Source organism: Abramis brama (assembly GCF_963993115.1).
Source record: "Abramis brama genome assembly, chromosome: 3".
Taxonomy (NCBI): domain Eukaryota; kingdom Metazoa; phylum Chordata; class Actinopteri; order Cypriniformes; family Leuciscidae; genus Abramis; species Abramis brama.
Window position 1 is genome coordinate 28,050,706 of NC_139965.1, and position 22,520 is coordinate 28,073,225.

The 22,520-nt window shown below is 37.7% G+C and overlaps 1 protein-coding gene across 1 annotated transcript in view; it reads right to left on the minus strand.

Moving 5' to 3' along the window:
• Positions 1–302: 302 nt before the first annotated feature.
• The window catches only part of nfatc3a (nuclear factor of activated T cells 3a), a 90,025-nt gene continuing 67,807 nt past the window's right edge, over positions 303–22,520 (minus strand). The window contains exons 7-10 of the mRNA XM_084107523.1: positions 18,575–18,630; positions 18,163–18,289; positions 14,316–15,329; positions 303–2,908 (exon numbers count right to left, since the gene is read on the minus strand). Coding sequence (XP_083963649.1) covers positions 2,829–2,908; positions 14,316–15,329; positions 18,163–18,289; positions 18,575–18,630 — 1,277 coding nt within the window. The 3' untranslated portion in view covers positions 303–2,828. The remainder of the gene's footprint in view (positions 2,909–14,315; positions 15,330–18,162; positions 18,290–18,574; positions 18,631–22,520) is intronic.

Here is a 22,520-nt window from a genome sequence, read left to right on the forward strand (position 1 = left end):
AAACTAGCGTGTTTATGATTACGATAATAAATTAAAATAATATTATAACAAATAACAGTTTACAATATCAAGCTGCAAAACGGAGTTTTTGTACAGCTAAAATAACTAGAAGCGGATATGAGACCGGAAACCTCGACACAATCAAGTTACAAAGGCTGCGCCCGCTCTAATGTTAAAAGTGATGAAAATGTGGTGAAGTAAATTCTGATGAAAGACCATTGTGTGCAGCCTATTCACTCATTTTAGAAATTTCATTTTTGATGCATGCAGAATTCAGGTCACAATGACAGACTGACACAATAGACAGTTGGGCATTTATTCTTTTTATTGATACACTACCTCAGAAGAGCCTATGCCGCACGGTGTTCCCTTTGAATAATTTCAAAAAGCACTGCAGTCTTAAAAATTACAAAATGTTAAATACAAAATGTACATGAAACAACAATACAAGGCTCCGTAAACATCAACTGAACCTGTACTTTTATTTTACAAACCATCCAAGCTACCCAAACTTTAGGAATGACATCCATTTCAAAGTATCAAAAATAGAGTTCTGGTGTCTGCGTTGTCATCTGCATGTAAAATGGGAACAGATTGTTCCATCTTTGGTTTCTAAAGAGTGAAAATAGGTGCAAATCGTGGGACCCTGCTTCATCCCAGAACTCCCCATCAGTTTGTTTGATTATTTTTCTGTCTTGATTCTCAAAAAACACTATTCCTAAATCAAACTCAAACCATATGACACACATTCTCTAAAATTGAATTTTAAGGCTTTCCTATGTATATTTGATAGTTTAAATTAAATAGTCAAAAGTGGCATTAAAAACACCTGTCAATATATGTAAGGGTTTACATACAACAAAATATATATATACTTACATACAGTATAGATGCAAGAGTAACAAACGAACCTGCTATTTGTATGTTTGAAAATGTCACACCATCTTATTGTCCATCCTTGCATAGCCTAATTTATCAGTGTGCTTTTACACCATTTAAATTCAAAGGTTTTTAAAGATACAAAAACAAATATTTACAATTCATTGGATACAAACTGACAGAAGCGCATACACACAAAACCGTTAAGACGCTTGCTCTGTGCATGAACAGACACATCTTGACACACAGAACTCTTGTCTGGCATACTACTCTATGAAGAAGCATCTCTACAGCATCTAGTCTAGAGGCATCAAGGTTTTCTTTTTTCCTTTTTTTTTATTATAGGCAGAAGGCAGGTTTATAGTGCATAGCAGTTTTTTTCTCTTTCAAACATAATTAACAGTCATGGATACAGCTGTGTGTCTCACAAAGACTGAAAAAGATAAGAAAAAAAAAAAAAAAATCTTAATTGAATTGTGCCAGTTTTCATGAAAAACAAAAAAACAGTTGCAAAAACAACTGTAATCTCCAAATTAAAATTTTAAGGCAAGAAACCAATACAAATTCATAGATTTGTTAGCATCAAACGGCATCTGCTCTGGCAGTGTCCGTCGTCTGTGTCTGACCCAAAGAGTGAAGTACAGAGGAAACCTGCCTAAATTGATTTTGTCCACATGAGAGCAAATTGTGAGCAAATAGGAGCGCTATAATTGTCTAAGATGGGCTGATAGGTTTGGACGCTTGTTTGATTTTCAACCTTTATGAAAAGTCCTAGAATACAGAAGGGACACAAACTGAGAGCAGCTTGCAAGTCACTCTATAGTAACAGATAATTCACTTGTTGATTACAATAATAAAAAAATAATAATAATAAAAAAAAAATCATTCCCTGACATCAAACCTGCAAATGTTTTTTTTTTTTTTTTAAATTATTATTATTTTTATTGTCCAAAGCATGTTTATGCATATTTTTTTCTCTAATCGAAGGCACAAAGCAAGTCTCAGCATAATCAATATATATGGACTTAATTCTCTTCAGACCTTTTGGTCTATGGTCATGAGTTCATCTTCCCATGCAACTTTCCAAACATGTTATCTTTAGAGTCTGAGAACAATTCCTTCGACTTTTAAAGCACAGCACTGTGAAAGTAAGATTGCACTAACACAATTCACAGCACTCCAGAACACAAGATGAAGCTCAGCTACTTCTAAGTATAAAATACACACACTGGATTTAACCATGTCCTCATTCAAAAAAAGAAAGAAAAAACTCATATAAATTCTCAGCAGAAAACCTGTTAACGATCACAGCTACTATATAAGGCATTTGTTCAACCTGAAGAGGAAATGGGCCAATCATTAAACATTATCTACAGCTCAGAAAGGTCACTAGACATGTGGAATGTTGCATATTATTACTACAGACTCAGTGCAGCGCCTGAGGGCCCGTCCACTAGAGGGCAGCACTGGGAGAATGTGTACTGAAAAAGGCGGCGTTTCCGCTGGTAAGAAGGCGAAACGTGGGCATCTATCACGGTTCGAGCAGCCCTCGGCTATCCCACTAAAGTGACTGTAGAATTGCTGCATATTCCGGTCAGGGATGAGGGTGCTCGACTGCATAGTTAGCCAATCTGAGGGGTGAATCTGCAAGCCGCAAATAATAATACATCATGCTGTCAGAGAGCCCTGAATTATTGGTTTTATTTCCAAGAGAATGAATCCAAGTTTACTCCCACTCAACCATGTCTGCACATGTGTAAAGTACACCTGATTTTGCATACAGTATATAGCTGTGTTCATGAATCAAGAGTAAGTAATAACTGTTGTTTAAATTGCTTCTGGATCCACGCTGGGGAAGGTGTTTTTAGCCTATAGGGTGAAATCTCGTCGACCAGCTCTGGAGTCCTGTAAAGAGTCTCTGTGTCGTGTCTGACGTGGTGTGTTGTGGGCTAGGACTGACTATGTGCAGATGGAGAGCCCCCATGAGCCCCTGGGGCCTGAGACATGTCTCTGCCTATGATCTCATTCACTGAAAGACACAAAAAGAGACATTATTTACATTTAGGAGGAATCCAAAAGTGAAAAAGACAACATTTCAAAGACTGATATGGCAGGAGGTACACTAGCGTTCAAAAGTTTGGGGTCGGCAAGATTTTTATTTTGTTTCGTTTTTGAAAGAAGTCTCACTATGCTCACTAAGGCTGTAAAATATTATTACAATTTAAACTTTTCATTTGAACTTTTAATTTCAAATTTTAACTTTTTATTTCTGTGATGTCAAAGCTGAATTTTCAGCATCATTACTCCAGTCTTCAGTGTCACATGATAAATCATTCTAATATGCTGATTTGGTGCTGCTCAAGAAACATTTCTTAATATTTTCGAGGAAACTGTGATACATTTTTTCAGGATTCTTTGAGAAACAAAGTTCAAAGGAACTTATTTGAAATAGAACATGTCCTTTCTGAAAAGAAGCATTAATTTCTTTCAAATTAAAAAAATAAATAAATCTTACAACCCCAAACTTTTGAACGGTAGTATGAGCTTTTTAAAGTTCATACTGAGGATTTTAAAAACATTTCTGTATCTAACCACTGAAGGGCAGTGTTGAGCTATGTAAAGTCGAGTACAGGCATCATCCTTGAGGGCTGATAGAAATAAAAGACAAATAAAAGGGGGTCGAAAAAAAAAGAACTTTGGTATGCGACTACTGTGAATGTGGGTCTGTGCGTGTGAGTATGTAAGTTCTGACAGCAGCAGTCTTTTAAGATGACCACAACACAGGCTATAAAAGAATCCTCCGCGTCTTTTACTACTAGGCTTTAGTGCAGGCAGTTGCATCAGTTCATTATGAGTTTAATGACCTTTGATTACGTTTCCTCTCGCCTGTTGGCTTGGGCTTTTAGAGCACTATGAAATGCCTGTATAAAATCGATCCATTGTTAAAACACATGTTCCATCCCAGAAGACAGTGAAGCAAGTGTGGTAATTACTTTAGCAGGCTGATGTTAAGCAAGCAGCAGTTTGTCCCAGCACGGTTCTGATTAATGCAAAAAAAAAAAAGTGACCATATCTCCCCATGCTCTACTGGATAGTGGATTTTCTCATATAGCACATAACATGTCTTGTTTTAGCAAGCACGACGATATTGCTGCCATGACAAAATTAGTCAACGACAATCATAATACAAAAGTTCGTCCTATATATATGAAAAAAAAAAAAAAAAAGGGAGAGAGAGAGAGAGAACTAGGGCAAAGACGGTTCATTACTTTGTGGAAAAAATGATTGTTCCTTAGGAGAGATGGCGAGTTTTGACACACTCACCACAACATTCAATCACCAGATTTCCAAGCTTGTCATCGGAGTAAAAAACACATCTATAAAAGGCGATGACAAATCTGAGGAAAAAGCCGAGGATCAGATAAACAGGTTTGACTGTTGAAGAGGGCCTCAGGTATCATTCATTTGGGAGCCTGTCTCTGCAAGCGAGTTAATAATCCCTGCATTCCTTATCCAGACAAACCATGACTGACTGGGATGGACCATGTTTCACCACATTTTCCAACAGAACTAAAAAAAGGTGAGCTCAGTCATAGTGAACAAATATGCTGCTCTATTGCCTACACAGGATTAGAGCCAAGCTCAAGTAGACGTATTTAACGGCATAAACAGTCATTTGGTAAAAAGACATCAAAAGACAGAGAGCTGGGCTTGGTGCTAAAAATAGCATTAAAGGTAAATGAAAGAATATGTGCGTTTAAATGTTAAATATGGAAGAGGGGGTGTTACAAAAAAGTGGCAGAACACCATATAAGGGACTGTGCTGATCTGCTCTGTAAATCAAAATAATGAGCATCTACTATAATAGTCCTTATGTAGGGTGAATATTTAAAGCAGTTGTGTAGTGTGCTTTAGTATGTAACGCTACTGATGTTTGAGATTGCTTACGACTCTTTGGTGTTAAAAAAAAATCGTAATGTCACGAGACTAACTATAGCGCCGTCACTTTAGTATCGTTCAGGTTAAGTGCGTCACATTTGCATAAGTATTGTTAGTTATTTGCGTTTACTGAAGATTATATCTTTTGTTGCTTTGTGCGCAGTCTTATATTAGTGTTTTTATTCATGTTGATTAGGTTTATGCTGTTCACAGTTATTTTGTGTGTTCGAAGTTTAGCACTGTTTTGGTACATTTCTCATGTGGTTGATGTTATTATTTTGTGATGGTTTTGTGTGAGTGTGTTGTGTTTCAAATGCCCAGCCGCTGTCACAGATCATCCTGTTGGCGTAGGCGGCTCTTCCTCTTGCATGAACACACTTCACACATGCAGACCTGCACTGGGCTGATTGTGAGTTCTGCTTTAAAAGCCACTCGACGTGCTGTCTGCCTCTCACGCCGCATAAACAATCTAACAATCTTACACACACACACACACATTGTAGAAGACTGATACAATTGAAACATACTGAGTAAATGTAAATGTCAGCATCTTCTGCACACTTTATCCAATAATTTGCAACTCTCATCAAAGGTGTTTGAGACTTGGTGTTTAAGACATTAAACAAAATAAATGAATTATAGCGCAAATTCCACTAAATGTGCCATAAACAATTAACTTTTGAAGATACCTTTAAAAGCAATAATGAAATTAAAAAAAAAAAGATTATTTTTTTTTGAAATTTAAAAAAAAAGAAAAAAAAAAAAAAAAGGCTAATGGCACAATATGGTTTAATTTAGCTATTGCCATGGAGCATTAAACACGCACACTTAAACGTCTGGTAAAGAGAAAAAAAAAAAAGTATGTCAGTACACAGTCAGTCAATAAATCCAGACAGCTATTTAATCAGCATCTGTAGTGGTATTGGCAGATTTATAAGGGTACCGTTTTGTAGAGAAGTCTAATATGTCATCTGCCACGGTATTTACTCTACTTTGAAGAGGACTTTCCTATTTTAAAACGTTATTTTCCTGTCTCCTCCCAGATCAAAAGCTTTCTTTTCTCACTTTTTCCATTTTGTGTGACACTTTAAAAGCACACTGTAGTTTCTCATGTTCATTCAAACACACACATACACGCTGCAGTTTCAATGCGTGCTCTCTTTGTTCAATGTTTGGACCAGTTTGGAAAGCAAGTCACCTCACGACAGAGCATCCAAAACTCTGGACTCACAAGTTATTCCATTCCCGTTACAGTTGCTTACTGTGAATAATATAACACAGCACAAAGTACAAATCTCAACAACATATTGAGGGAGTAAATGTCTAAACTGAGACCTGAGCTCTGTCGATATTAGCGATGCATCTGACTCAGTGAAATACGGGAAGTTACTGTGCAATATATCGCAATATAGCAGCAACTGACTTGAGAGGTTTCAACATCATCTTTCCCCACATGTAAGAAAGCATGATTCATCTCGAACTCTTTCGCATAACGCTTGAGAGTCTCAGCGTAGAGTCTTTAAACAGGGGATCCTCTGTGGATGAGTGGAAGGGGCCATCCCTTATTAACATATAATATACAGGGTCTGAGTCTGAGAGCTCGCCGACAGCAAAACTCTGAGCTGGGGTAAATGATATTGTTTGACGGTGCTGCCCCAAGACTGTGAATCACTGGACTAGCCGCTGCACTGGCTGACCGTTAACCAAGGCATCAATTCAGATGGGCTGTCACATTCTGAATGACCACAAATGGGAAACCTGACAATAATAATGACTAACTGGTTACTGGATCAAACTAATATTTATTTTTTTCTTTTAACTTAAGGGAAATACAAACATTTGGTCCCACACAAGCTAGCCCTACTGAGTGACAGCTTAATTTAAGCTAACTTTGCAACCCTTTTACCAATTCTGGGATAGTTTTAAAAATGTTGTGCATTTTACTTAAATGTATATTGCTAGAAAATAACAATCAAATAAACTAACATTTTAAACTGTATTTAGAAATGAACAGAGTTGCAAAATTGCAAAAGTTAAAAAAAAATGAACCCATTTCCTAAAACAGGAACTTTGAAATGATCCTGATGATATATATATATTTTTGTTCCATTTTCAAAGCAGCGACTGTGTTGTGTTATGATGGAAAGTATTATACTAGGTAAGACTGACCTCACCAGCCAGAGCAACTGATAGAGAACATCCATTTCCATTTAGAAAAAAAAGAAACCCAAGTCAGATGTTTCAATTAACTGATCTGTAGCTTCAAAATTATAGAGTGTGAAATCTAGACTGTGTTTGATGACAGGGTGCTCTTTTTTAATTTATTTTTTACATCACCTTATGACCTCGGCAAAAATGTAAACTACACAACTCTAAAAAAGAGAGTCTAAGTAAGAGAAGCAAGCGGTGGCTGAGAGAGCACAAGGGAGCAGTTAGTTTGATCTGTGAATCATATTGTGGATTCCCCATCTAAAGAGTCAGCCAGTGATTCACCCCCATTTTCTTTGACCAGAGGCTTCAGCAACCTCTTTAACGTGTTTTACATGATTACTCACTCGCTTTAACGATCAGTACAGCGTAGAAAAACTGCATAGCAGTGTAGGTGCCGTAAAGAACTCAAGCCGATTGTTGCATTTTAATGTGTTTTTCAATTATGGAAAATAAATAAACAAATACTCTTGAGCTCTTCAAGTGAGTAGATTAGCCCAGGTGAATAAAACAAAATGTTCCTAATGAAAGTTCGGGAGGAGCACGTCCTTATAACTAAGATGATAAAATCAAAGCACAAAGTGCATACACAGCCACATGCTGCACTCCTTAATTATTCTGGCCTCCCTCCTCTGCCCAAATACACACTTTCTTTCTATAACTAGATTCATTAAGGAACTCTGAATCAGTAATTTAGATATAGACAGTGGAGCAAAGTTGCCAACAAAACAAATAAATGCAAAATTCTAATTATGCCATTCGAAACAGAATTATCTAGTACATTTAACCATTTAGCAGACACTTATCCAAATCAACTTACAAATGAGAAAAAATAAAGCAATTTATCAAAGAACAATATTAGCAGTGTAACAATATCGAACTTAACTTTAAAGACCCAAACATTTAAATTCACAATTTTCTCACCCTCGTGCCTTTTCAAAACCTGTATCCAATATTTAATAGCCAATATTTATTTACCTGTTCTTTCTTCTGTGGGACATAAAAGAAGATTTTTGAAAAATGTTTTTAATTTTTTTTAATTTTTTAAACCTGTTAGGTTACAAACATTCTTCAAAATATCTTTTTGCTACACAGAAGACAGAAAATGAATTAAATTAATTTTCAGTTTGGGTGAACAAAACAATAGTAGGCTACAGAGAAAAAAAAAAAAAAAAAAAAAAAAAAAAGATAAAACAGAAAGAACGTTTTATTACCCACTCAAAATACACACATAATAAGTAGGGCCCTATGAAATCAGTTTTATTTTCCCCCAAATTCCATTAAAATATTTTGGGAATTACATTTTAGTAATCAAAAAGCATGTCTAATTAATTGAAATCATATTTATCAATTTATTAAAAGTCTAACAAAAAAATACTTGTTTAGGGCCCTATGTAATACGTTTTATTTTTCTTTTCAAATTTCGTTTTATTTTTACCAAATTCTGTGTTTTCTGTTTTAGGGTTTTCTGGATTCCATTTTAATGGTTGAGTTAAATTTTAATAATAAAAAAGCATGTCCAACTAATTGAATACAAATATTCTAAGAAATATTATTATTATTTTAATTTTTTTTCTATCAAATATTGGCATAAAACATTTATGTAATTTATCTTTTAATCATATGAAATTAAACAAACTTTTTTGTAACACAAAGTGCTGCACAACAGAGCTTTACTCTTAAAATTAAAACAGAAGAAAAACTATCCCTTAAAAGATAAAGCTTTAATCATAATTTATTATTATTATTATTAATGTTAGTATTATTATTACATTGAGACGTAGCTAAATTCTACTGTACAACTTTAATATATTTCTGTCACAATTTCAAGCTAAACCAAACTTTTATTTTGATGGGTTGCCATGAAGACCTTTGAGTTTGTGTGTTTATCTGAATTTATTTGAATTTATTTATTTAGATGGGACAGTGCATATTCATGAACGTACAAATCAAAGTTGAACGTAAATACACCGGATTTAGCACAATGCTAATTTCCATCCGTAGTCCCAGACATATACAAATACAAACAAACAACATGCATATCAACAAATATACATATAGAGCTAAAAAACATTAAAAGTTCCTATACCTTATAGAGTACTTATTCTAATATTTATTTAAAGTGCATAAATGCCTGTGCATAGACATCCCAAAGTGCTTATTATAAATATATCAATAAATCTACCAATCAAAAATTCTACCTTCTTACTTAATGATTACATTTTTGATTGTTATTCAGCCATCTTTTAAGATGTTTCTTAAATTAAACAAAAGTGGGGCTATCTCTAACTTCCGTTAGCATACTGTTCCAATTTGTGCAGCCTTTAATAGAGAGGACATTTTGTGCAAACGAAGATTTTCTAAATGGTACTTCACAATCCCCCCGAGTAAATGATCTAGTCTCGCTATTTCTCTTTTTGATAAAATCCCCCAGGGGTATGATATATGATATATGATGATAGTTTTATCAAATGAAACAGTAAAATGCAGACACTAGTTTATATTGCAATTTGATTTAAGTGTACTGCCCTGCTTTTTATTAATTCATCAAAAATGTGACAAATTCCATTAAATTCCGCATTATACAGTAAATTCAGTTATTAAGACTGGATTCCGCGATTCCGTCCGTGTTTTCCGCATCGCGGAAATCGTAGTGCACTAAATAAGGTGAAAATGTCATGCAAGAGAATGAAAAAGTCTGAGTTGGAGTTTCCTAGTCAGGGAGCACACCCTTGTCACATCAATTCCCAAGGATCTTTGCACCATGCCACATCTCTGCAGCCAAACACCACAGCATTGCAAACTGGACCGACCACAATGCTGCTGCACGCCTCCGCCAAGACCTCAAAATTATGCTCCTGAAACTGTAATTGTACGGAAAGATGACACAAAACCAGGTTTCCACTGGATTCAGAAGAGTTCTCTGATTGTGTTTAACGAGCTGTATTTGGCCCAGAGCTCTGTTTTTTCCCTTCCACACTCTCTTTTTCCCCCAGAGATGAGAGGAGTTGTGTTATTAATTTGACAGTCATTTACCACTGGCTAAAGACTACAGACCTGGGATATGTTGCACAATGAAGTTTCCGTACCCACAAACGGAAAGAGGGAAACAGACACAAGTAACAGATGAGGGCAGCACATAATATGAGGATATACGTTATAAGGAGCAGTTCAGAACAACTGATTATTGTTACTTTAGAAATTCCACGTTAAAACTAACTCTCATCCAATGGCGGAACAGACTGACAATGAGATATTAGCTCTGGGTTTGTGTGTGTGTATACAGTATGACAGAGATACGGGACCCGAAGACAGCAGGCCTTTGCCTATTATTAACCCAGATCAGTGCACTCATGCCGGGGTGGCAGCTGCACACAGACGTCCACGAGAACAAAGCAGCACAAGCACACTCCTGCGTACACATCTCAAACACAGACCTCTGGGAGGACATTAATTAAATACAATTGCCATTAAAAAAAGAGAGGAGAGGAGAGAAGAGATGAGATGAGGCAAGAGAAAAGAGAAGTGACTAAGACTAGAGTAAGTACTGAAACACACTGCTCCTCCTGTTCAGCATGAGGGAACTAATCCAAACTCATCAGGGAAAATATGGCACCGAACTCCTTATGCTCGCCTAACACGGACACACACACATACGGCCTGGCCTCCTCAGCACATAAGCAGTCTACATTTAATCACGGATATCATGTTGAGAGATAAATGCAGTGGTACTAATAGTAGACTGCTCAAATTACAATACTCTTTTAATAACTATATTCTATTCCTTCTATGACCTTTCTGTTTGGGAGTGTGTGTGTTTGTGTCAATTCCCTGCTTTTTTGTCATCCATCTGTCAGTCTGTCTGTAGCCCCTCCCCAACACCACCTGCAAAGAGTCTTTGACATCACCTGTGCCATCTGTTCACACACACAAACACACACCGCCGTACAAACGATTCTTATTTGTCTATGAAAAACCCCAAACAGTTTCAGCCCTTTAATATTAGCTTTCTATATAAATAAACTTTAATCCATCCAGTGGTAGCACTGGCTCCATGCAGACCTGGAATAAAAACAATAGGACCGGAATATCAGGTGCGATTCCTGCCTACCACAATCTGCTAGTAAGCACTATTAAAACCAGTTTAACCAGTATCAAAACTGCTTTGGAAATGAAAGCCGGTGCGATTTGTAAATAAACACCAGGTTTTAAACGATCACAGAAATCACACAACTCCCAGAATGCACTGCCACTGACAGAGTGACAGCCACTGAATTCTGCTGAAAAGTGATTCATCAAATGGAACTAAAGTTTCTGGGGCCATAAAAGTGCCAGGAAAGTGTGATTAAGAACTGCAGAGTCTGACTGATACATAAACTTACATTTAAATCTAGTGAAACTCTCAGCCAGCTGCAGAGCGCTTACAGTTTACCATAAAAAGTGATGCATGACTCTTATGAACAGACACGAGACAAGACAGCAAGAAAAATTAAAACGTTGAGTTTATACTTGAATGCAATAAACAATCATAATTATGACATGATACATATTAATATATGGGATATGGCAAATAAATAAATGCCATTTGAGATTTTTTCAAATTTATTAGCATTTTTCTAAATAGTGTTTATAAATTTGCAGTTTATTCAAATAGGCCAAGCGTAATGCTTTAGCAAAACATGCTGTACATTTCAATAACAGTGGTAGCTGTATGTTCATGTAGAAGGTTCATGTCAGTGACTGGAGCTGTGTTCTGTTCTATTTGCAGTTCATTTCTGACCTCCTTAACAACTCGACAGTGCTCAAGAGCTTCAGTCAGAATGACACAGACACTATTTATAGTGTGTGCTTTAGGGAGGATACAGTCTCTGGTGGAATCAGTTCAAAATTTCACTTTAAAAAAGGCTCAACTTCATCTCATCTCGCACACTGACTGCATGAGGACATCTAATGTTACAGTATACGTGAGCAACATGTTGGCAGTGAGTATTTGTATCGCTGAGCATGCCTACTTTGAAAAACTGAGCGTGTATGAGTGCACATTTGTGAATTAGTATGTGGCTGGCCAAGTGTGTGAACTCTGTGTGTGTTTTAATTACAGATGCTGGATCCTTCTGGACCCCCCCCCCCCCCCACACACACGTCTAATTTGAGTGACTCAAGCTGTTTATTAACTCTGCCTGACTGCACATTTGAATATGTAACTGAAGAATGCCAGAAAGCAGAAGTGACTCTCTGTGATCAAATTCTGGTCCAGGAATGGTATCTATCTTACAAACATGACGACATTGCTGGAATCTGTGCTAATGAACAGCATTAGCCTGAACTCTCATCAGTAATCCATGAAAAAAAAAAAAAAAAAAAAAAAAAAAATCTACTATGATTGATGCACCAGGTTTTAGTGTAATACAGCATACAGAGCAAACACATTTTCAGTAGTAAATTGCTGAGTTTTGAATAAGGAATCCATTGTGGTCTGTTGTCTGTACTTCTCAAATAAACACACCATCAGCAAAAAATTATCCATATAAACACAGAAGCTGAGGTCAAGCTCTCTCGCTCTAAGCCGAACCATAGTATTCCATTCCGGACGTAGCCACTGTATTCCGCACAGTACACAGTGAAAACTAACTATTTTAAAAGTCACAAAAACAATAAACATTTTAACTAGTAGTATTCTATTGTTCATGCTGTCATTACCTCATCATGTGCATGTAATTGTGACTGATAAATGATAAAAAATAAATAAAAAATAAATAAAAATGGTTATATACACTACCATACAAAAGGGTCAGTATGATTTAATATTTTTAAAAGAAATTAATACAGCAAGGACACATTAAATTGATCAAAAGTGACAGCAAAGACATTTATATTGTTACAAAACAAAACAGGCTGCTCGTTTGAACTGATCAATTAATCCTGAAAAAATGTATCACAGTTTTCAAAAAAATATTTAGCAGCACTGTTTTTAACTGATAATAAGACATTTTTTGTGAGTACCAAATCAGCATAGAATGATTTCTGAAGGATCATATGACACTGTGCTTGGCCCTCACAGGAATAAATTTAATTTAAAATATATTAAAATATAAAAGTTATTTTAAATTGGAATAATGTTTCACAAAGTATATTTCACACATATTTTTCAAAAATGGAAGGTCATATTGAGTGCATTGCATTGTGGGAGCATGCACTATTGTATACAGCAGGGCTCAACATTTAGGCCTGTCATGTGCTTGTCCTTTAAACAAATAAACGGGTCATTCACTTGTCTGTAAAGAATTTTTTTAAAGAATTTTTTTACATACCATAGTATATACTGCAGAAAGAGCGAGAGTAACTAGTAAGCGACTCCAAACACAGCTTCTCTGTTTCCCTCCCCCACACTACTAACTTTACTAGGTCTCATAGTTCTTACTAAGAAGGATTAACAGTGTAATGAATCCGCCCTATGCTATGACACTCTTAAGATCTGGGACCTGCCAACCACTCTAACGTCCCAGGCAACGTGTGCATGCAAATTCATTTTAGTAAATGAAGCATTAACTCTACTAGTTCCTGTTATGAATAAGATACTACTGCACAGATTCACACATATTTATTTACCCTTAATGTATTATTCACACACTAGTCGACTGGTTAAATTATTGCAAGTACCTGTCATTGTCTAATATCCATAAATATATATGAATAAAGTGAATAAAAGGGTAATTATTTCAGTGAGTACTACAGAAACTATAACGAATGGAGGAAAACAGACATACCTGCTGGTGTGACTAATGCGTTGTAGTTTTGGTCATCATAGCTAAATCAAATGCAACCTGGAGTGACCCAGTCAAAAGTCAATGGACACTATACATGCCAACTGTCTACATATTTCCACTAAAATCTCAGAGCTACGCAATCTTCCGGTATAGTATTCTCCCCCAGCAAACTGTGGTAATATTGAACTCTTTCTGTCATATTTTTATGCCCTATATTTTATTTACATGTCAATCACAATGAATTATATTATAATAAAACCACATTTTGGTAATGAGTTTTAGAAGCTTTAAATGTCTTTAGTCTAAAAGTGATGATATCATATCAATATTGCTTTGTCCTGTTGTGGGACTATTCCTGAAGGTTTAATTTTGTGCTTAATTTTCTCACAATTTCCATACACTGCACTGCACCTGAAGTTGTGGTGGCCACTGGGGCTAAATGTGGAAGTGAGCAGGCACATTCAAATGTTATCAAGTGTCATAAGATGAAAAGACACTGTTTAACAAAGTGCAAAGACTCACCATCGTCAAGCGTAATGTCCTGCAAGCCAATGGTACGGAAAGTGGGCTCTCTATCTTCTGGCTCCTGTTTGATGTTCAGCCCCTCTTCCTGTTGGGTCAGGGGGTGTACCAAAGGACCTGAAGGGGACAACCCAGCCAAAACAGGGCTGCTAGCCTGTGGGGAAGGCTGTCCAGAGAGCGCCATGGGCCCCAAGGGGCTGCTGGAAGTAGGAGACGGGGAGGTAGGGGAATGGTAGGGGAGGGAATGGATCTGGGGGGACGAGGGCCCAGAGTGGGGAGATGGCACCATACGAGAGGGAGCACTGGAGGGTGTGGGGCAGGAGGCAGACCGCTGCCCAGCTGGATGGTAAACCAGTGGACGCTGCAGCTGTGGGACCTGCTGTCCCAGCGTGTGGGTGGGTGATGGGACCTGCCCTGGAGTGGGGCAGTGATAGCCTAGAGAGTGAAGGTGAGGGGCAGAGTGGGCCATGACCTGGTTGCTAACTGTACAGGCTGCATGGCTGAGGCTGGGGCCAGACCCCGGCGGCACTCCAGAGGTGGGTGTTGAAGAAGCCGGGCCATACACCATCCCCAAACCCAGGGTGTGACACCCGGATGGATCGGCCTGGAAGGGCATCCTCTCGTAGGCCTGTGCGGAGCCCGCAGTCATAGGAAGACTGTGCTGGCCGTTGAAGGGCATGTTGTGCTGTATGGGTGGGTAAGATGGCCTGGTAGTGGCAGAAGGGCCTGGGTGGAAGGGCATCTGGCATTCGGGAGGCGCATTCAGCCCTTGAGCCTGAAGATGGGGCAGGTGGGGAAGAGTTGGGGAGCCCATTGGGGCGCAGGGGGCCTGGAGTGGGTGCAGGCCTGCAGCCAGGCCACGTGGGGAGCTAGACATAAGGCCGTCTGGTGGGTGGGAGTGCTCTGGGGAGGACAGCGGCTGAGCGCAGACCAAACTGGCAGCATGGACCAGAGGCATAGACATGGGCACGGCAGGGGAGTCCAGATCATCCCTATGTTCCTGCTTGACCAGGACTGGAAGGATGGAGAGAGAGAGAGAGAGAGAGAGAGAGAGAGAGAGAGAGATGGTTAAAAAAAAATGAAGAAAGAGGAAAAACTTTAATTTATAATCTTAACATTTGCTATAAAATGTCACTGAATTAGTCTGAACAGTTATTATCTGTTTCACTAGTTTGAAACCTTTCAATAATATCAGTAATACCTCTTTAAGTATTTTTATTTATACTTTTATTGTGATCATATTGAGAGTTACTGAGATATGACAGCAACATTATATGACTAACATATGTTCAAGAACTATGCTCAGTATAATAATTGCACATATTTCATTATGATCCAATATTTCCATCAAACTCTCCTCTCCTCTCCTCTCCTCTCCTCTCCTCTCCTCTCCTCTCCTCTCCTCTCCTCTCCTCTCCTCTCCTCTCCTCTCCTCCATGTGCACACAATGAGTAATAGTAACACATAGTGTTCAGTAACCCATTTCCCGATCTGCCATTTCCCTGGCCCGCATGAGTGGGGGATATTTTTACTTGCTGTGGACTCTGAGAGAGCATATGTTGCCTGCTTGAGTGCCATGTAAACCAGTGCTGAATTTGGGAACTGAAGAATGCTGTCTGCCCTCCAGCATAGCTTCAAATGGGAACCAAAATCCAGTTCACAGCCCATACGCTGCTGCAAGGCCATTACTGCAGTAAAACTGTAGTTTCCTGATATGAAGCGCAAGTGGTGACCATGTGTGGGAGAGAGTGTGAATGCATTTGAGTCTGGTGTTACTCATTGTGTATTTACAATGCACTTGAAAAAAAGCTTAGTTTCAGTTGATAAATACAACTAATAGCATTCATTTCAAGGTGAATTTTGGACCAAAGCTGGTGGATTTGTCTGTGACCAACAAAGAAGCCTCAGACATTCAATTAGGTGGATTACAAACTACTTCCTCGCAGGCCCAACAGCATTCACACTGTATTTAGTTTAAATCTGGATTAAGATCTCTGCTCATTGCATCAGACGTCTTATTCATTACCCATGAAAAGTCTGGCTCTACTCTAACAACACAGCACCTCAGCCCTTCCCCCTGCTATGCCACTTTCTCAGTGGGCTGATGCCATGGCAACCACAGTCGCCGTGGCCTGTTCATAATATTGGCTGCCTGTGCTGTCATCTGATTGGCTGAAACCCGACGGGTTAGTGTGGAAAACAGGAAACCCTAATTTGAGTGGGTGCTTTGTGGAGCGGAGAGGGTGGGCGGGAGGCTGGGCCTATCTCGCTCTCTCACTCTCCCTCTCTTTTTGTCTTTCTCGATCTCTTTTACAGGTTAGCATGCAACTCGGAGATAGAGACAAAGAAAAAAAGTTGCTCACGTGTGATTCAATTACGCCAACGCTGTTTTTCGGTTTGACTCACTTTGGGAAATTAATACCAAACCAGCTTATAGCTATGTGAACCACACACAATTACACTTCATTAGAAACTCTATAAGCCATAATTAGATTTCGCCTTTTACTGCACACTGGATGTCGGTCTATTCCATCAGATGTATAAATACCAATTTAAAAAGCAGAGCTAATAATGTGCTGATGTAATGCATATCAATTCAACATGTGAGACACATTATTATTGCCATGTGAATCATCAAGCTCATGATTCAACAGACTTATCATAGGGAAAATCTTCCAAAATGCAAAACAGTTCAGCAGAATATGACTCTTAAGACAGATGAAGCCAACGGGAGATGGAAACAGAACGAGAGCATTTAATGAGAATGAGAAAAACAGAAAGACAAAGACATTCAAGGGGTCCAGTTCTTCAGTACCCCGAATTTGCATGCCTCCTGGCACATGTAAATCATGCTGATTCTTTCTTTATGTGTTTTACATGAGCGGTTACCAGGTGCTCAACTGTTACTGGAACAACCTCATCCCTAACCACACTGGTGCACAGTGCAGAGGAACGCTGGCATGATCAAATGAGTGACTATGTTGTGAAAACCCACATGTGTGCCATTCTTGTTACTGTTAGGTGAAGTTAGCAAGAAAACTATTTTGCATGAAGGCCAGACTCAGACATAATCCAATTCTTGATGTAATGTGGACATTAAGTCGCATTTGTCATAAATTACATAATACATTACATGATTCAATATACTTTATATTGCATTTTCTTGTTTATATTATGACGTATCAATAATTGGTTGATATTATTTTCTTTTTTTTTTTTACTGTAAAATGTAATTACAAAAACATATTGAGCTAATTTTTAACAGTTTGAGGCACTTAGGATCCATGAAGTACTTTATTATTTTAAATTAATACTTTTATTCAGTAAACATACATTATTTTGACCATGAGTGACAGTAAAGATTTTTACTCTTGTATAAAAGATTTCCATTTCAAATAAATGCTGTTCTTTTGAATTTTCCAGTCATCTAGCATCCAGAAAAAATGTTGAAGACTGGAGCAATGGCTGCAGAAATATCAGCTTTGCCATGACAGGTATAAATTACATTTTAAAACTAAATCAAATAACTGTATATATATATATATATATATATATATATATATATATATATATATATATATATATATTTTTTTTTTTTTTTTTTTTTTTTCCACAATAACACTTTTTTCTGTATGTTTTATAAAATATATGCAGCCTTTGTGAGCATAAGAGATGTCTTTAAAAAAAAAGCATTTTAAAAAAAAAATCTTCCCAACCCCAAACTTTAAAACAGTAGTCTATATACTTTTCTATGAGGCCTATGAGTACATGACATTGCTTAGTTAAGAGCAAAAAATAGTTGAGTAATATTCTGAGCTAGTGTTGTAATGTGCTGTCTAATACAAACCTGGCAGATAGGTAAAGCGGTGTGATTGACTCCTTTTCCGTTTGCCATTGCACATGTAGAACTGCACCTGCACAGCTGAAGTGACCGTCTTACTGTGATAAGGAGGCACCTCCACCACAATGCTTGACTGCAGATGGAGACATGAAACATAACTTTACTAAACAACACATCATGGATGTCTGAGGCAAACCTCTCTAAGTTGATCCACAGAAGAATACAAAGTTCAAATATAGTCAAAACATATTACAGTGTCCTCAAATCTATCATGTGTTAAACATTCAGAAGAGTGAGGGGAATTTCAGCTTTTAGTTCAGTTAAAGACAGAAAAAAAGACTGAAAAAGGGTATGTAGACATTTTTATGTCTGTGCATTTGTTGGCATGAGACATGTAAAAAGGAAAGCATTCACTTACTCCTTGACTCTTTTCTCTGATGATCTTCGCCTCCACCTCCCACTGCGGTCTTCCATCTGAAGAAAGAAAAGCGTTAGCTGCATACGCAGGAACAACATATTAGGTCAGCTAGCATACACAAGAACTCTGTGTGCCAATATTTGCCCCTCAAATTTAGGTAACTTGACCCTCTCATCATTATTGCCCCACCATTATCATGTCTTCCAGCATTCCTCTGAAACTTTCAAGATCTAGGTTACAAATAGCTATTAAGTAATAGGGAGCTTTACTCCTGCATGTATCTACAGGTGTTCCTGCACCGAATCCAGTGAGAAGCTTGAAAAATTGTGCTCACCTTTAGAATAATAAAATGATTAATTGAATTTGCTTGCAAACGATAAGCCTTTTTCCACAAAGGGAAAGAGACTCAATTGCTCGAATAGATCAAAATGTCAGCTCTATGCAGGGACTGCGTACAGCAATGACCTGACCATGAAAACAAATGTTATATTAAATACTCCCAAGAAAGAGGGCTAGAATTGCTGGAGCTTTATTAGCAGAGTGAGTTTTTCACAGCGGGCTACTCAAGAGGCTCTTTAATAAAGCTCAGATCAGTCTCACTCTGTTTGCCCTTTGCTGACAGGAACAGAGAAGACTCTTAGGCACCTAACAGGTAATTATGTCATTTATAAGGCCGTTAGAGTCTTAGAGAGATGTGTGGAATAACTTTATTTATTGTTGAATCATGGCAAGATGCGTGGAATAAATGTATTCATTGCACAACACCTCCACGTGCTTCCCGCGGAGAGGCGCAGGATCTCTCGGAAACATGCTGTCATCTCATTTTTCCTTTGACATGAAGCTAATCAACTGCGCAGATGTCTTACAGACAGAAAATAAAAACCAAGGGACCAGCCGACTGGTTAAGACTGATCCTGGAAGGGAAAACAGTCACTTCATGGATCATAAATTACATTAACTGCATGGCACAGGTCTGATTTACACTCTTAAACACATTTCCAGCTTTGAAGTTTGTGCTTGACATGAGTCTAACATGGGACAAACAGCAGTATACCCCCAAGAATGTCTGAAAATGTGGCAATACATAACCCCCTTTCAAAGGGATAATGTAGTGGGCACTGTTTGAGGACTGCTATCAAACTGAAGATACCACTGTGAGAAGTTTCATTATCACCTGGTGCATTACACTCCAGAGACTGCTGTTTACACAAGGTTACTGTGTAGAGTCTCAACTCCCCTCTGTGTCAAAAGGCATTTTGTTAATATGAGAATGACCTTGGACGCCTGTAACTTCAGCAGTAGTACAGCAGCACATGTTGACATTCACTGGACACCGGAGAGGGCCCCACATGAGGGCAGGTTCAAACAGGAACGAGACTACACGCACACACACTCGCTGTCCTAATTCTTCAGCTCAGAAACACTGCTGTTCTGTTATTACTAGTGTGATAAACAAACTCATGAAGAAAAAAAAAACAATTCTGGCACAATCATACAAAGCCTTTATGTGTCATTATGTGGAATTAAATGTCCTGCTGGCAAGCGAAAACTAGACTCAATTGAAACAGATGGTTAATGTAACTCTTCACTAATAATTTCCTGAATCATTAATTATAAAAACATTTTTTTGTTAGCTTTCCTGGGTCAGATTTTTTTTCCATAGTAAACACTCAATTGCACTTACTATTTCTTATCTGCCATATATATTGTCACTGTAACCAAAACTAATTTTTTTTTCCATTATTATTATTATTTTTTTATAGCAAAATATCAAAATATGATAGAGCAAAATATGGAGCTCATAATCTAGGAAGAAGAAGAAAAAAACAAAAAAAACAACACTTTTATCAAGGCCAAGACTATCCTTTGTAGACTATGGGTGAACTATCCTTTAAAGTTTATTTTTATTCCTGAATACGAGGGCAATACAACTTCTGCTATCCAGTTGTGTGGTTGGTTTACTTCTCTACTTTTCTATCCATTCAGCAAATCAAAAACGAGTTACAAAGTCTCAGAACCACCACATGGGCTGCTCAGTTAGAAACTACCCATCTAATTCCTGTAGATCCAATAATCATTCAATTAGATTAGATCCAATGTGTCAAATTTAGACCTAAAATTATCAGTCCTTTTCCTCTCATATGTCCTGCTTTGATCCCTACTGTTAGAGTGGCCCCTAGGGACGAATGTCTCTCAGATGGATGGCTCTGTGTCAGTCAACAAAAAGACTTCTCCCTATATTTTGGAGTGAATTGTGGATATAATTTTATGAATTCCAGACTCTGTCAACTATTATCCAGAGATCTTAGACAACATTTTGCTTATAGATTCAGCATGGGTTATTATTGGAGCAACGAAATAAGTCTCAGTCTTGACCAGTCGGCTCTAAAGATTATAATACTGCATCAATGTGTGGCATGTTATCATGAATAATACAAAAACTTCACTCTATCCTCAATTATTTCAAGGGTGCACAGAGTAATAGGGCTGTAATCTCCCAGTCTATTAGTCGATTATTTGGTCGATACGTTCTGGCTCGACCAAAATTCTGATTGGTCGATTTTTTGCCGCATTCATTTCATCAGTTTTGCCCATGTTTTTTCCGCGTTCATTTCATCAGGTGGAAAGCACTAATTGCTAATGGGGGTGTTTTCAGAGCACCCCTGTTTCACAGGTAACAGTCTGTCTTCAGAACACCCCCCTTGCTTTCACTTCTTTTGGATTAGCCCGACCCACCGGAGAAGAGAGACAGATTGAAGAAAGTAGGCTACTAGAAGGTTTGCTGAATATTATTTATTTAATTGTGAGAGCATTTAATTCATAGTCAGTCAGTCCTCTTCTACCATGTCAACAAAGACATCAGCAGTGTGGCAGCATTTTTTAAAAGTTAATAGTCTATTCGTGTCTCAGCCGCGAAGCTGAGCTCCACAGAGCGGCTGAAATTATAGTGTCTGACAGTTATTATAATAGGCTACATATAACAAAAACAATTGTCTAAATTATGTTGCATATTCCTCAAAAGTTCTTGTGATGATATCACTAGTTGACAACATAGTACTATTTTCGTAAATCTAGGCTCTGATATTGCGCAGGTGCACGTGATGCAACGCTGCAGAGCCGTCAGACTCGCGTGTCAGACTCATTTCAGTGCAAAATAATTAGGTCAAAAACGATTTAATATACTGCAAATAGCCTACTAGTTTTTATGTTTATTTATAATTAATTTAGGCAGACAACAAGGCTACCAAGTACTGCACACAGTGCGCAGCTAATTAATTTAAAGTTTTTTTTTCCTAATGTAATTTTTAGTTGATTTTTAGTAAAAAATTTCAGGTCTTCAGTCGACCAAGATTTTCTTTGGTTGATTACAGCCCTACAGAGTAAATTCCTTATTAAAAAGTTTTACACACACACACACACACACACACACACACACACACACACACACACACACACACACACACACAAAAACAGAATAATACTTAAAAAAAAAAAAAAAAGTTAAAAATGATGTACACACACATTAGATAACAAATCCATGTTAACAAAACATGACCAGCTCAATACTACTCATTTTATCTCACTTGTTATATTTTTAATGGCTTATTGCAAATAGAGCATCAGTATTAGACATCAGTAACCAACAGTTTGCTGCCAGGTCGGTATAAAGTCCAAGACCAGTGTCATATTACTGAGTGGTCCTTTAACAACATATACAATTTCAAACACAACTATAGAACACATTCTTGCAAATCACACAGATACTACTTGATGAGCTCCTGCTCAAAAAGATATGAACTTTTCCCCCGGAGCTGCTCAAGGCCAGATGTGAGAGCTAAATTTCCATCCTACTTGTTAAAGCAACCCAGGACTTTCCATTTTTATACAATGCAAAAGCATGGGTAATCACCATATAGATTGCCTAGAGGGGTTGCCACTTCACAGG